This window comes from Juglans regia, chromosome 2 (genome assembly GCF_001411555.2).
Source record: "Juglans regia cultivar Chandler chromosome 2, Walnut 2.0, whole genome shotgun sequence".
Classification (NCBI taxonomy): domain Eukaryota; kingdom Viridiplantae; phylum Streptophyta; class Magnoliopsida; order Fagales; family Juglandaceae; genus Juglans; species Juglans regia.
Genome location: NC_049902.1, coordinates 26,653,939 through 26,668,076, shown reverse-complemented (window position 1 = coordinate 26,668,076; position 14,138 = coordinate 26,653,939). Strand labels below are relative to the sequence as shown.

The 14,138-nt window shown below is 35.3% G+C and overlaps 1 protein-coding gene across 6 annotated transcripts; it reads left to right on the top strand.

Annotated features, from left to right (window-relative positions):
- Window positions 1-8,923: 8,923 nt before the first annotated feature.
- LOC109008322 (transcription termination factor 1-like) lies at window positions 8,924-13,658 on the top strand. Of its 6 annotated transcripts, XM_018988373.2 has the most exons (4): window positions 8,926-9,041; window positions 9,186-11,022; window positions 12,547-12,602; window positions 13,082-13,658. In XM_018988373.2, exons 2-4 carry the CDS (start codon window positions 9,293-9,295, stop codon window positions 13,093-13,095), a joined length of 1,800 nt encoding a protein of 599 aa, XP_018843918.1. In that variant the 5' UTR covers window positions 8,926-9,041; window positions 9,186-9,292; the 3' UTR covers window positions 13,096-13,658. The 6 variants fall into 6 exon arrangements, 2 of the variants coding, with proteins under 2 accessions (XP_018843920.1, XP_018843918.1); XR_001998926.2 differs by having other exon boundaries at window positions 8,924-11,022; window positions 12,503-12,602; XR_001998925.2 differs by having other exon boundaries at window positions 8,924-11,022; window positions 12,492-12,602.
- Window positions 13,659-14,138: the final 480 nt, after the last annotated feature.

Genomic DNA, 14,138 nt, shown 5'->3' with positions numbered 1-14,138 from the left:
TTTTTTCTAAGTTGGGTTTTAGGTCCGGCTATCATCAAATAAGGGTGGTTCTAGAAGATGTAGAGAAGACTGCATTTAAGACACAAGAGGAACACTACAGGTTCCTAATGATGCTCTTTAGTCTCACCAATGCCCCTCGACCTTTCAATGAACGACGTTTTTAGACCATTTTTTAGGAAATTTGTTTTAGTATTCTTCGACGATATATTGGTTTTCAATAAAGGATGTGCAGAACACTTGGAGCATTTAAAGAAGGTGCTGGAAGTTCTTCGAAGGCATAGGATCTATGCTAAAATGTCTAAATATAAGCTTGCAATGGAGGAGATAGACTATTTGGGGCATGTTATTGATTCCACAAAGGTCCTGGCCAATCCTAACAACGTGGTTGTGATGCTTGATTGGCCCCTACTCACTAATGTGAAATCTCTTAGAGGGTTTTTGGGCTTGACAATGTATTATTGTAAGTTTATTAAGAATTATGGCTCTACTTAGGAGGAATGCTTTTGTGTGGAATGAGGAGGCTACCAAGGCCTTTGTGGACTTAAAAACAATAGTTACTAGACTCCCTTGTTATTAGATTGTCGGATGTTTCAAAATCATTTACCATTGAATATGACGCAAGTGGGAGGGGAATGAGGGTTGTATTGATGCAAGCTGGATAGGCCCCTGCTTATATGAGTAAGGCTCTAAAAGGCAAAGCGCTTATTCTCTCCACTTATGAAAAAGAGTTACTTGCCTTAGTGACGACGGTAAGGAAATGGAGACCTTATCTTTTAGGCCAATAGTTTACTGTGAAGACTGATCATCAGGCCTTAAAGTTCCTTTATGTAATACAGATGGAGGAAAACAACTGTGTGTTTTGACGACAAAAAGGCGGTCATCCAGCTCACTTGAACACAATGGCTTGAAACCCTAAAGGGTTTCACTACCACACTCAACTGAGTTCTTATTACAGTTTGTCCATCAAACGAGTGCCAAATTGTAGTAAGACGTTATCATATACTGTGACAATGACTCTAAACAATATCAAAAGCTCGAGGGATTTCGTTGAACTCAGAACAAAAAATGGAAGGGAAAAATGGTTTTTAGAAAAAGAAGGGCGTCCCTTACTCTATTCATACTGAATGATGGGACGGGTGATAAAGACAGTTAGTAATACACTTCGTGAACAAGGAATCCTCTTTCTCACAACCAAATTGATAAGAATGTTGTGCATTCAACTTTTTGACCCTCGCGCGCATGCACGTCCTTTAAACAAACTTCTCCTCCTTTATTGCGCTTGTCCTCCCCTAAGAAGGAACATAACTCAACAATGAGTGCATATCTTGGGATACTCACTCACTATTGAGGAACAAAAACAAACAAATTCTTTTTCAAAAATCAGTTAGGTTCAAGGAGATCCTCCCCCCAAACCACCTTTTTGTACTGACCGACTTGACTGCATGCGAAATAGCAAGTCGAGAAGGAGAAATAGCGAAGCAAATGCTGAGCAAATTCAAGGACTGAGTGAAATGAAGGCCTACAGGTATACCGATGGTGAATCAAAGCTAGTAGGCAGCCCTTGCCCTTGCGAGTTGGGAGTTAAATTCGAGTTTGAGTTATTATTCCTAGGTGGGGGGAGGGTTTACATAGGAACACTATTGCAATAAAACTCTCCTACATAAATGAATCAAATACAAAATCAAAGACTACACTGATGAACTCAAGAAAGATGCAGTTACGTATTCCTATACTTATTAAAGACTGAACTCATTGATTCATTGAGTTATAGGCTTGACTGAAACTCATAACTTATTGGTTGGATATTAGATCGGATTGTTACCCCCCTAAGTCCCCCTTGGGGGGATTAGACAACAGAAATTACTGGACCAACTTTCAACTACTTCAGTTACATAGGTTGTCATTCGAACTTGAACTCAAGGAACTTGAATTCCTTGCTTTATCTGTTGATAAAATGATCGAGATCACTGATTCGTTCTCCTACTTTCAGAAAGCAACAACAGCCTCTGGTTTCTAGCTATGTTATGGGGATGAAGCCAATCCCACCCTTGTCTAGTAACCATTTTGAGTGGAATTTGTCTTAATCGGTGATAGTATATACAATCTATGCCACTGGCAAGAGTATGATTAGGGGCTAAGCCAAGTAATGAATCTGAATGCCTATCTCCAAAGGGTGGGTATAGTGGCCTAACATAAATGGATCAGCAAGTTGTTAGGGTATGATTTTTGTGATTAACTATAAAAGGGGTAAGGAAAATAAAGTTGTTGATGCGTTGTCTCAAAAAAGGGAGCAAGGTGAAAAAGTGGAAGGGTTCTTAGATATGATCTATTTTCCCACTCATAAACAGGTAGAAGAACTTAAGGCCAGTTATAAGGAATCAATGGAGATGAAGGAACTGATAGCCAAACTTTAGAATTCTGGTATAGTGTTAAAGGGATAACAGTTATAGAAAGAACTGATCCTAAAAAAAAAAAAGAGGATTATGTGGTGGCTAAGTCATCCTTCATGAAAAAATTATGCAGTATATTCATGACAACCCCTTGGGAGGGCATTTAGGTTACTTAAAAATATATCAAAGAGCAAAAAAAGACTTTTACTGGAACGAAATGAAAAAAGAATTTAAAAGAGTGGTATGAGAATGTGACACGTGTCAAGTTGTGAAGAATGAGACAATACCACCAGCAGGGTTGCTGCAACCCTTACCAGTGCCCTAGCGAGTATGGACTGACATCTCTATGGATTTCATAGAGGGGTTACCTACATCCCAGGGGTACAACGTAATTCTGGTGGTGATAGACAAGTTCACTAAGTTTGGTCATTTGATCCCGCTGTCACACCCTTATACAGCTTCAGCAGTGATGGCCACTTTATTCATAAATCACATGTTTAAATTGCATGGGCTTTTGAGATCTCTTGTTTCAGACAGGGATCTAGTGTTTTTAAGCTCTTTTTGGAAAGTTTTTTTCTCACTACAGGGGCTGACCTTAATCACACTTCGGCATACCATCCACAGTAGAATGGTCAAATAGAAGCCCTGAATAAGTGTTTAGAGAACTACTTGAAGTGTTACACGGGATTGAAACCTTAGAAATAGGTTCAGTGTAGTAGAGTAGTGGTACAATACTTCGTACCTCTCATAACCAAGCTCACTCCCTTTGAGGTCTTATATGGCTATCTTCTACCCAAATTCATATCCTATGTACCCAGTTTCGCAGCAAACAACTCAGTGGACCAAAACTTACGGACTAGAGAACAGATCTAAAAAATGCTCAAGGAAAACCTAGAATCTACCAGCAACTGCATAAAAACACAAGCAGACGAGCACAAAATAAAGCGACAATTTGAAGAAGGGGATTGGGTCTACTTACATTTACAGTCTTATCGGCAAAAATCACTGGCAGCTCGACGCAACATGTAGTTGTCCCCGCGCTTCTATGGGCCATTTTAGGTGGCGCAAAGGGTGGGGGATGTGGCCTATCGCTTAAAACTTCCAAACACCTCATGGCTTCACCCAGTCTTCCATGTATATTGTCTAAAGAGGAAGTTGTGCATCTAGATCCAGTCTCTAGGAACCCTCCATTTGATCGACAACCATAGAGAGCTTCATCCGAAACCCAAAGCAATTATGGGCCGTCGAATGAAGCGTCATGGGAACAGAGTCATCATAGAGCTTCTGGTAAAATGGATGGGAACTACGGAGGAAGATGATAGCTACAAAAAATTGTGGGATCTCTAACAGCTTTATCCCCACCTTGTGGGCAAAGTGCTATGAAGAAATGGGGGATTGTTATGAACCCTAGAGCTCGAGAGAGATGAAGTGAAGAAACTAGATCTAAGTTAGGGAGTTCGTGAAGGATTAACTAAAGTGGAACTAGAAATGGTGTCATTGCGGGACAAATGGAAGTGTGACGTGTTGAAGATGAAGCGGCGTCGGATTGGGATGTTTCTTTAAGTTGTGTCGAACGTTGCGTTTTGGGGGTCTATTCCAAACATTTCGTTATGAGTTATGTAGTTTAAGGATAGTGTTTTAAATGTTGCATTTTGTTTGGTTGTGAGCCTTATGTTGCCTTCAGATGTTATGTTAGAGTTTTTACTTTCTGTTATGGGGTAGTGGGGCATCATTCCGTTGGGGGAATGACTCTGGTATATGAAGGAAAATTGGTAGGGAGAATCTCATCTTTTGTGAAGCTAAACTTTCTGGAATGTACTGGAGGTTGAGCTACCTCGAATAGCTCTTATCGTTCTTTAATTAAGTAGATTTTCATCCATTTCCCATCATCCATTGTTACACTGTTTTCTAGATTATTATTTGGATCTTAACAGAATCTCTATCATTTTATAAATTTTCCAAGGTCTTAATTTCATATATGGAATCTATAAATAACTCAATTTACTTAATATTATATTTGATAGCCCATCTACTGAGAATAAACTCCCAAAATACCTCCTTTGGTTCCAAATCCCTTGGTTGAACCTTTCACCTGTGATGCCGCGACCAACTCGGCATGCAAACTGCAACTTTCATCCTCTCTTTCTAGCATTGGCTCTTTCTCTCTCTTGGTAGAGTTTATTTGCTCTCTCTCTCTCTCAAACCTAGTAGTAGTAGGGAAGATATTTATAAATTTTATAATTGTAGTCTAGAGGTGGCTAGATAGGTCAAATGGACAAGACAATGAAGATTATTAAAGGAAAGGGGACAATCGTTATGAGTTCTATTTAGGGCATTGGCTTCGGCAGGGCTAAGTAACTCAGCTTGGAAGGTGCATCCATCGTGTCTCTTCTCGAAAAAAAATTTGAAAGTTTGTTAATTTCTAGTTTGTAGTTTTGTATTATGGGGTAGTTACGCTTTATTTTCATCTAAAATCTCTAGTTTCCTACTAAATTTGGGTTCTATTTTCTAGTGCATGTCGTACCTGTGCTCTATTTCAATTTTCTAAACTTTTTTATCTTTTGGGATCATGTGCTAGTGATTTTGAAAGAAGGTGAGGTTTGAGTCATTCTTATATGAATTATTTCGTTAATTTGTCCATCTATAGTGAGATTGTTACGAAGAATGTGGATGAAATGGTTGAAAAACTTAAAAGTGTCAAATGACCACCAAAGGAAGAGTAGGGGTGTAATGAGTCTAGTTCGGTTTGATTTTGTATATTTTTTTAGAATCGAACTAGTATACACTGGTTTTGAAAATTAAAGAATCGATACCAAACCGATTCACTACCGAAACTAGAACTTTTGATTTTTTCGATTTTGATTCGATTTTTTTTTATTTTACGGATTATCTATGTGAGTAATAATATAATGTTTACATATATTAAATTATTAGTATATTTATATTATAATATAAGTATATTATTTTATAATAATTAACATATACTAGTATAGTATTGAATTTAACTATAGTCTATATAAGTTCTAGAATTTTTATATGAATATATATGATCAAATGTGTAAAAATGTATTTACAAAATATATATATACTATAATTTCTTAAGTAAAAAATGTATTTATCCATGATATCAAAATAACTTAATATTAATATTTATGTTTAAGATTAAATTTATATGTTATATAAAAAATTATAAAATTAATTTTATGTTATATCACATGTTATATTAATTAGCAACTTAGCATATAATATATATAATATAATATAAAAAATTATAAATATATATACCGGTTCGGTTCACTTAAACTGGTCTTCAAAACATGAAAATTGATACCGCACCGGACCACTTACAAACTGGAGTGGTTTGGTCTGATTTGGTTCAATCGTTTTTTCAATTTTTTTCTTACACCCCTAAGGAAGAGCCTGAACTGATTAGGTGAGATATGAAATTGAATGTTGACTTTTATCCAAATACCCACATATATTTAACCCCAAAGGGTTGGCTCAAATGGTAAAAACCTTAGACTTGGGGTTATGCTCCCTTCAGGTCTAAGGTTCAAATCATCTTAAGTGCAAACAATATCGAGGAACTATCGAACTGAGAAATTTTTCTTTTGAATTACTCGATGTGCATTTGCAAAAAGTCTATTGTCAAGGACTTGTGCACCCTCAAGATTAATCGGTATGTTGTTTCCAAACACCGGTACCAAGAAAAAAAACTTCTACATATTTTCCTTTCGCTTGTATTTGCACAAACATCAACATTAAACTTCATATCTCACCCAAATAATCTTGTGTATGAGATTCTTCCTTTGTTGTACATTGGCACTTCATTCCTTATGGTATAAGTTTTTCAACCACTTCATCTACGTTCTTTTAGTACAATTTCATCGTAAACCGACAAATCAACCAAATAAATTCATATAAGAATGACGCAAGGCTCAAGCCTCACCTACTTATGAAAACAATCGAACATGATTAACAAAGTTTAAAAAATTAGAATAGGAGAAGTTTGGTTTCAAAATTCATCTCAACTCATCTCATCTTATCATTACAATTTTTTTAAATTTCTACACAAAATATAATAAACAATTTAACTTTCTCAAATTTCAAAATAGTTTTTCCAAATTTTCACACAAAATATAATAAATAATTTAACTTTTATTCTACTATTCACAACTCATCTCAACTCATCTCTGAATCCAAACATCTCCTTGAAATTGAGCCATCGAGCAATGCCGAAGTCAATGCACTCAAATATAAAATAATTTTTAATTTTTAATTTGTAATATTTAAATCAATCATTACTTAATTATTACGACTTATAAAAACTTAAAAATAAAATATAAAATCAATACAACTTTTTCAAACTTTAAAATAAAGAATTATGTTTAAACAATTTTTTTAATTTTATAATATTTTTATTCAATTTTTTTCTTTCAAAATTTTCAAAACTTATTAAAATATTTTAATTCAAACTATTTTACTATTATTTATAAATTATTTACAGAATTGCGAGATATTAGAATAGTTTTAAGTTAACTGAGCTATTTATTGAATACCACGTATGAAATTAGGATCATCACAAATTTAACTGAATGATGGAGATTCTGATATGGGGCCGTTTTCATAGTTTTTAATTAAAATTTTATTTGCCATATATTATCCATACACTAATGGAGTGCATTACGGCCATTTTTATTGCCCATAAGAAATATTGTCTAAATATGATACTCTACTCCAAGGCTGTGTTTGGTAAGAAATATTGCCCATAAGAAATATTTTTATTATTCATAAACAGTTCACTGCTATTTACTATTTTTTATTACTATTCATTATTTTTTACTATTATTTACAAATCATCTAAAACCATTTCAACATTCAAACATAACCTAAATCTGTCCAATGACCTCTCCATCCCCTCTAGATCTCATACCACACACGAAACAACACATATACATCTTTTTCTTAGGTTACGTTTGGGTGTTAAGATGATCTCAAATGATCTGTGAATAATAGTGAATAGTTTGTAAATAGTCGCGAATTATTTATAAATAATAATAAATAGTAGTGAAGTAGTCTCACTTACCAAACACGTCTTATTATTTCTCTGTTTCGCAGGGTTTCTCTACTGGGTTCAATCTCCTGCTTCTCGGACAGGCAGCGCATCTGTCTTCAACTTCAATCGATCGCCATCGAATAAGAACCCCGTGAAAAATTAAATTAACAGGAAAGGAAAAATGGGAGAGAACTGCATATCTAATTTTTCGAGAAACTAGGACCTCTAATTTGGCATAAGTCTTAGGCTTCGTTTAGTTACACATATGAGATGAGATGAAAATTAAAAATTAAATAAAATATTGTTAGAATATAATTTTTTAATATAATTTTTATTTTAAAATTTGAAAAAGTTAAACTATTTTTAAAATTATAATGATTAGATAAAATAATACGATGTAATTTGTAAAAACAAATTAAACCTTAATTTTTCTTCTCGATTCCTCCAAGAACATTCCATCAATACTTTTGTTATTGCTAGCGGGCCACCCAGAGTTTACCAATAGGGTGCCCGCTAGTGCATTTAACATTTTTTTCAACATTTTTTTAACGTCTTTAGTCATTAAAAAAAAATAAAAAAAATTATACAACTTTACTAATAGCCATTTTTTTAATCATTAAGTGAAAAAATAAATAAAAAAATTAAAAGAATCAAGTGGTAAATTTGAATGATAAGTTTGAGAGACTCCACTAGTATTTTTCATAACAAAAGCATAATAGATATACAGTAAATGACAATGTTGCCCTTGGATATGATAATGGGCAGCTATTAACAAATTGACTGAACTAAATAAGAGCATCTTCATTGGCTTAGCCAAATGAATAGATTAGCTAAAATTTGTATAATTGATGTCAAAAGCATCCTATATTGAATTGGACAAATCTAAAATAATTTAGATTTTTATTACAGTGATTGGCCAAATATGGAGAACCACAATTGATTCACCAAATATTAAAATACTAATTTCTCACTCTAAACAAACATTAAAATATTAGTTTCTCACTCCAAGCAAAAATACTATTTAGTTTGTAATTAAAAAATTTAGATAGAATTTTAAATGAGTTTAATTAAATATTTTTTTATTAGGATTAAATAATTTTTGAAAATATGATTTTTTTAATATTAATTTAATTAGAATATAATTATTATTAACATTTAATTGATAGAGATATAAAATGTGATAAAAAAAATTAAATAAAAAAATTATTAAATAAATAATATTTTATTATTATATAGAGATTGAATGGATAATCTAATATGTGGGTTGAATTTAAATAGAATAGATAAATATAAAAAAAAATGATATTGACTTAATTTTAAAAATAAATTTGACCAGGTCAATGAGAATGCTTAAAGTACAAGCCCATCTAACATGTTATAATAACCCACACCGTCTGAATTAAACCTACCGGCCCATGTACACATATGGCCCACCAACGTTGAACAGAGAAATTCACTGAACTCAACTGTCTTCTTCCTACACTTCAGTTCACTTGCTGAGGCCCGAGAGGGTCTGAACCCTAAGATCACAACACCACCATTGGAGCCGCCTTCAACTTTCGCCAGTTTGCTGTTAGTTCCTTGGGCAAGTCTAGGTAAATCAATTTCTCTCAACTTGTATTCTCTTTCCCCCTTTTTAGTACGAACTCTCTCTTCCGCTTCATCTCCCACTTTAATTGGGACGAGTGGGATCGGCTTCAATATAGGGGTCAAGTCCTGATTTCATTTTCACAATCCAGAGTATTCCACCTGTTGAGAGAGGCGATTTCAGGTTGCAATTAAGGAGGCTGGAATATTAGGGAATCGGGATTTAATTTTGTATCCAAGTCCAAAGACTTGGCTGAGGATGAATGAAGAAGTAGTTAAGGGGCAAAGTTGCTCTGAGAAAGGAGAATATCGTAAAAGTAAAGATGGGAAAGACAGAGACAAAAAGGTGAAGAAGAAAAGCAAGAGAGAAATGGAGGGTGTTAATGTTCTAGTGAAGAATAGCTTGACTGATGCAGAGGTTGGAAAGAAAAGGGAGAGCTCTAACGGAGAAGTGTTGGAAAAGGCTGAGCATGTAAAAATGAAAAGAAGGAAAGAGAATAAAAAAATTAATAATGATATGGGAGCTGGAATACCGGAGATCGTAACTGACAAACCAAGTGACAATAGAAAGGGAGTTGACAATAATCTATCTATTTGCAATCAAGGCAATGCTTATTCATATAAGAATGAGATTGGAGAGAGAAACTTAGGCGCTGTTAGTGCAGAAGATGACAAGGATGCAAAGCAGAAAAAGAAGAAGAAGGCCCAATCAGATAAACATGTTTCAGAAGGAAATGAGATTGGGGAGAATAACCTTCATGCTGTTAGTGCAGTAGTTGACAACAAGGATGCGAAGCAGAAAAAGAACAAGAAGGCCAAACCAGGTAAACATGTTTCAGAAGCCAATTGTGATAAAGGTGCCGAAGATGACAAGGATGCCAAGCAGAAAAAGAAGAAGGAGAAGATGGTCAAATCAGATAAACATCATGAGATTGGGGAGAGGAACCTACATGCTGTTAGCACTAAAGATGACAACAAGGATTGCGAGCAGAAAAAGAAAAAGAAGAAGAAGAAAGCGGAATCAGGTAAACATGTTTCAGAAGGGAATTGTGGTAAAGATGCAGCAATAACCAAGAAAGATTTTGGGACCACTTATGAGAATTCTACACCTGGAGGAACGTCTAAGAGAGTGAGTTTCTCAGATCGTGTGGAGGTTTTTACTTCATCTGATGGTCCGATTGAGGATGACAACTTAATACGTGGCAAAAGGTTTTCACGAGAAGAAGATGAGATGATTAAAAAGGCCGTTCTAAACTATATTGAAGCAAAGGGCTTAGGTGATGAGGGCCTAAACACGGTTCTCCACTGCAAGTCTCATCCTGAACATAAAAATTGTTGGAAGGATATAGGAGCAGCCTTACCTTGGAGGCCTTTCAAGAGTGTATGTTATCGAGCCCATATTTTGTTTGAAAGGAGTGAAGAGAGGAAATGGACCAATGAAGAGTATGAACTTATTCGAAGTTTCCATGAAAAACATGGATCAGAGTGGAGAAAGTTGGCTGATGGTCTTGGCAAACATAGGATTCATGTAAAGGATACATGGCGAAGAATAAGATTGCCCAATATGAAGAAAGGTCATTGGTCCCAGGAGGAGTATCAAAAACTATTCGATTTAGTTAACATGGATTTGCGCATGAAGTTCTTTGAAGAAAAGAAATCCAAACACGGTATGTTGCGAGATAATATCGCTTGGGAAGCCATTAGCAACAGTTTATCCACCAGAAGCAACGTTTTGTGTTGCCAAAAATGGTATACCCAATTAACGTCACCTATGGTAGCTGAAGGTATATGGGCGGATGCTGATGACTATCGCCTAGTGGATGCTCTTTATGCCTTGGATGCTTGCTGCATTGAATATGTGGATTGGGATAATCTGCTTGAGCATAGGTCTGGGGATGTATGTTGGAGGCGTTGGGATCAGATGCTCAAACATATTGGTGAACATGCCAGCAAGTCATTTACTGAACAAGTTGAAGTCCTCTCAAAACGGTATTGCACAAACCTACTTGAAGCAAGAGAGACCTATGATAGCAAGTCTGCAGTTTTGTGAGGGCAATGTCCTTATTAGGTGTGTGATTGCTGTTTGAGTCATTAATTAAAAGAGATTTATCTTTCCCCCCTTCCATATGCATCTAACACTTTTTTCTCCCAGTTAAACTCAATTTCAGGCTAGTGATGCTCTGATACAGTAATATAATGTTTTGTGTTGTTTATAAGCAATCGGCTGTTGCGCCAGTTAATAATCAGATTCTGGGTTTGGTTTTGGGAGTTTCCCCGATTGCTTATACACGATTTTGGTGGGTGGAGTTGTGTTTCCAGGGTTGACTCCCTTGGAGTGGGTCTGATGGGCCTTGCCTTGGTGAGGTTCCACACCACCAAAAACGCAAAGAAAGACACAATTTGATGAAAAAAAAAATATTGGATACCGTCAGGTAAGTGAGATTTAAGATAGTCAAATGGGTATGTCAATCAAGATTTAGGAAACAATAAATAGTCATTGTTATAAAAGTAATGTAGAAATTGCTAGAAGTCAGCCGTTTAATGTTACTCTGGGACAGCTGTTAATGTTACTTTGGAACGGAGTAAAATTTGAGAATATAAAGTGGGGGTGTTTTGGTGTAACGCTCCAAGGGAGGCCCAAGCCACATTTGGGCCTATACTCCAAATAGACGAGTCAATGATACAATTAGAGTCTCATTAGAACATTATAAAAATCAATAACTTCTCATTCTTAAGCAATGTGGGATCCTATACATCGCCTCCCCTTGTCACTTATTAATCAATATGGGGTATCACATTTAGAGACCTCATACCAAAGTTGCTGGGTGTTTAAGTGGTTAACCGTTGGGTGTGTGTACCAAATCTGGCATCTTTCATTTGAATTAGACTCATGATCTATTTCAATTACATTCTGTAGAAGTTTTTCATTTTTTAAACAGACGTTTTTATAAATTCTGCATAACTTCTTAGAAATAAGGATACATTTTTATAAATGTTTACTGCCTTGGAATCTGGAACTAATCAATCTAGAATGTTATAAAATGACATCGATTCTGTTTCAATGCTATAGGCTTTTAATTCTTCTGTGGCCTGCTATGTTGGGTGATGACATCTTTTTAACCTTTTTTTGTTTCTTTTACTTTTGATTTGTGTGTGAATCATATTACCTTCACAAGGTTTCTTGTTGACATGTGTCTGGCGCAGTTAGTTCTTTTGTTTATCCACTTTTAGTATTATACATTTCTCCTTAATTTAGGTATTCTTTTGTATACCTCCTGTGTACACGGGCTATGCCTATTTCATTTGTATCAATAAAATTTACTCTTACTTATGAAAAAAAAGAAAACATCTCTCCTAAAACTTTAAAAAGAAAAAAGATTTGTGCCAGAAGAGTAGGTTGCCCCCCTTCCCGCAGATAGGTTTTTGTATAAATCATTGCTGGACTGAACTACTACAAGCTTCTTTGCAGCTGCTCATCCGTCGATTGAACTATACATTTGAGTATCTTTGCAGAATGCACAAAACTGTCTATCGAGGATGTGGAGCATCTTCTTATGAAGGGCCACTCTGTAAGTCCCTGGGTACTTGAACTTTATAAAAAAAAAAAGGAGTCCCTGTGTACTTGAAATATTAATGAAGAGTCGTTGATTTTTTACATGCTTTGTGAATCATATTACCTTCACAAGGTTTCCTGTAGACGTGTCTGGCACGGTTAGTTCTTTTGTTTATCCACTTTTAGTATTATACATTTCTCCTTAAATTTGGTGTACATACAAATAGATAAATAAATATTCTGGGGACCTGGAAAAACTTATGCTCACCATTATGGTTGGTCAATTTGCACACAGAAGGAAACTCCATTCATTTTGCACAAATGTAAATGATGTGAGACGTCTTTTGGTTGACTGCATGAATTTCTGGTTTATTATTATTTTTTTCTCCCTGTAGACAGGCTTTCTCGTTGAGTTGTTATTTTTTTTCTTTATCATAGAAATTCAATTAGGAGTTGTCTATTCTGCTCTTAAACACTGGTAGAAATTTACCACAGGTTCATCTGATTGAAAGTATAATTGATCAAGTTGAGGGAACACTGCATGTATCCTGGGTGCAGCCAAGAGTTTTGACTGTCTGAACATTTGGTTGGAAAAGGTGCAAACAGCTTTGATGTCCATCGAGGCAGAAACACCTGATCTTGTTGCATCCTGATTTTGTTATTTGATATGATTATGCCCATTGTAACAATTTCTTGACAAAAAAGGGGGAAATTACATGGGCAATCGGGGGGGAACCGTTAAATCACTTGGTCGGTAGGCCCAGTTGTATGCTTCCTTTCTTTTGCCTGAATCACTTTCCTGGAAGGAGCAGCCTCCTATACTTCCAGTTGGGAATCATCAGTTCTGTGGTGGCATGACATGCTTAGAGACATGGTGCATCAAATGAAAAACCAAAAAAAGAAAGGGGCTGTTTGTACACATTAAATTGGCTACTGAGACTTTGTATTTGGAATTTTTCATGGATTCAATTGGGATGTGATCTTCTTAATGCTGTTGAGAAGTGCATTTGCTTTCATAGTCATCATTTCGCTGGTTTTACATCTATTGCTACATCCGAATTATGTTGTTCCACGTGTTTTTCAGAAACAGTATCTGCTTCCCCTTTGTCATTTTCCTAATGTGCTAATGTGTGTGTCCTATTTTCATACAGACCTTTAAAAAATCCTCAAGTTGCCATGGTTGGTGTTTGTTTATCTTCTTCTTCTTCTTGTTACCTATATTTCCAGTGTCTTTAATCTCAAATTTCTGATATAGTGTCAGTTTAACTTCTATTCTCCAAGTCTCTCAAACGGTAAAAACTTTTTTGTATGGTTGAATTTAGTCGTAAACCCAATAGAATTCCCTGTTAAAGGGCTCTCTCTTTCTGACAAATCGACCTGAATTAAGCATGTAAGTGCAATTTTCATAAAGCCTTGGGAAAAAAAGGGCAAAATGCTCTTGAGATTCTACCCTTGGTCAAACCATGACAAGATTCTTTTTTAAATTTATTTTGTAATTTTTAACAGAAAGATTAAGGCCCGTTTTAATAATGAGATGAAATAATTTTAGATG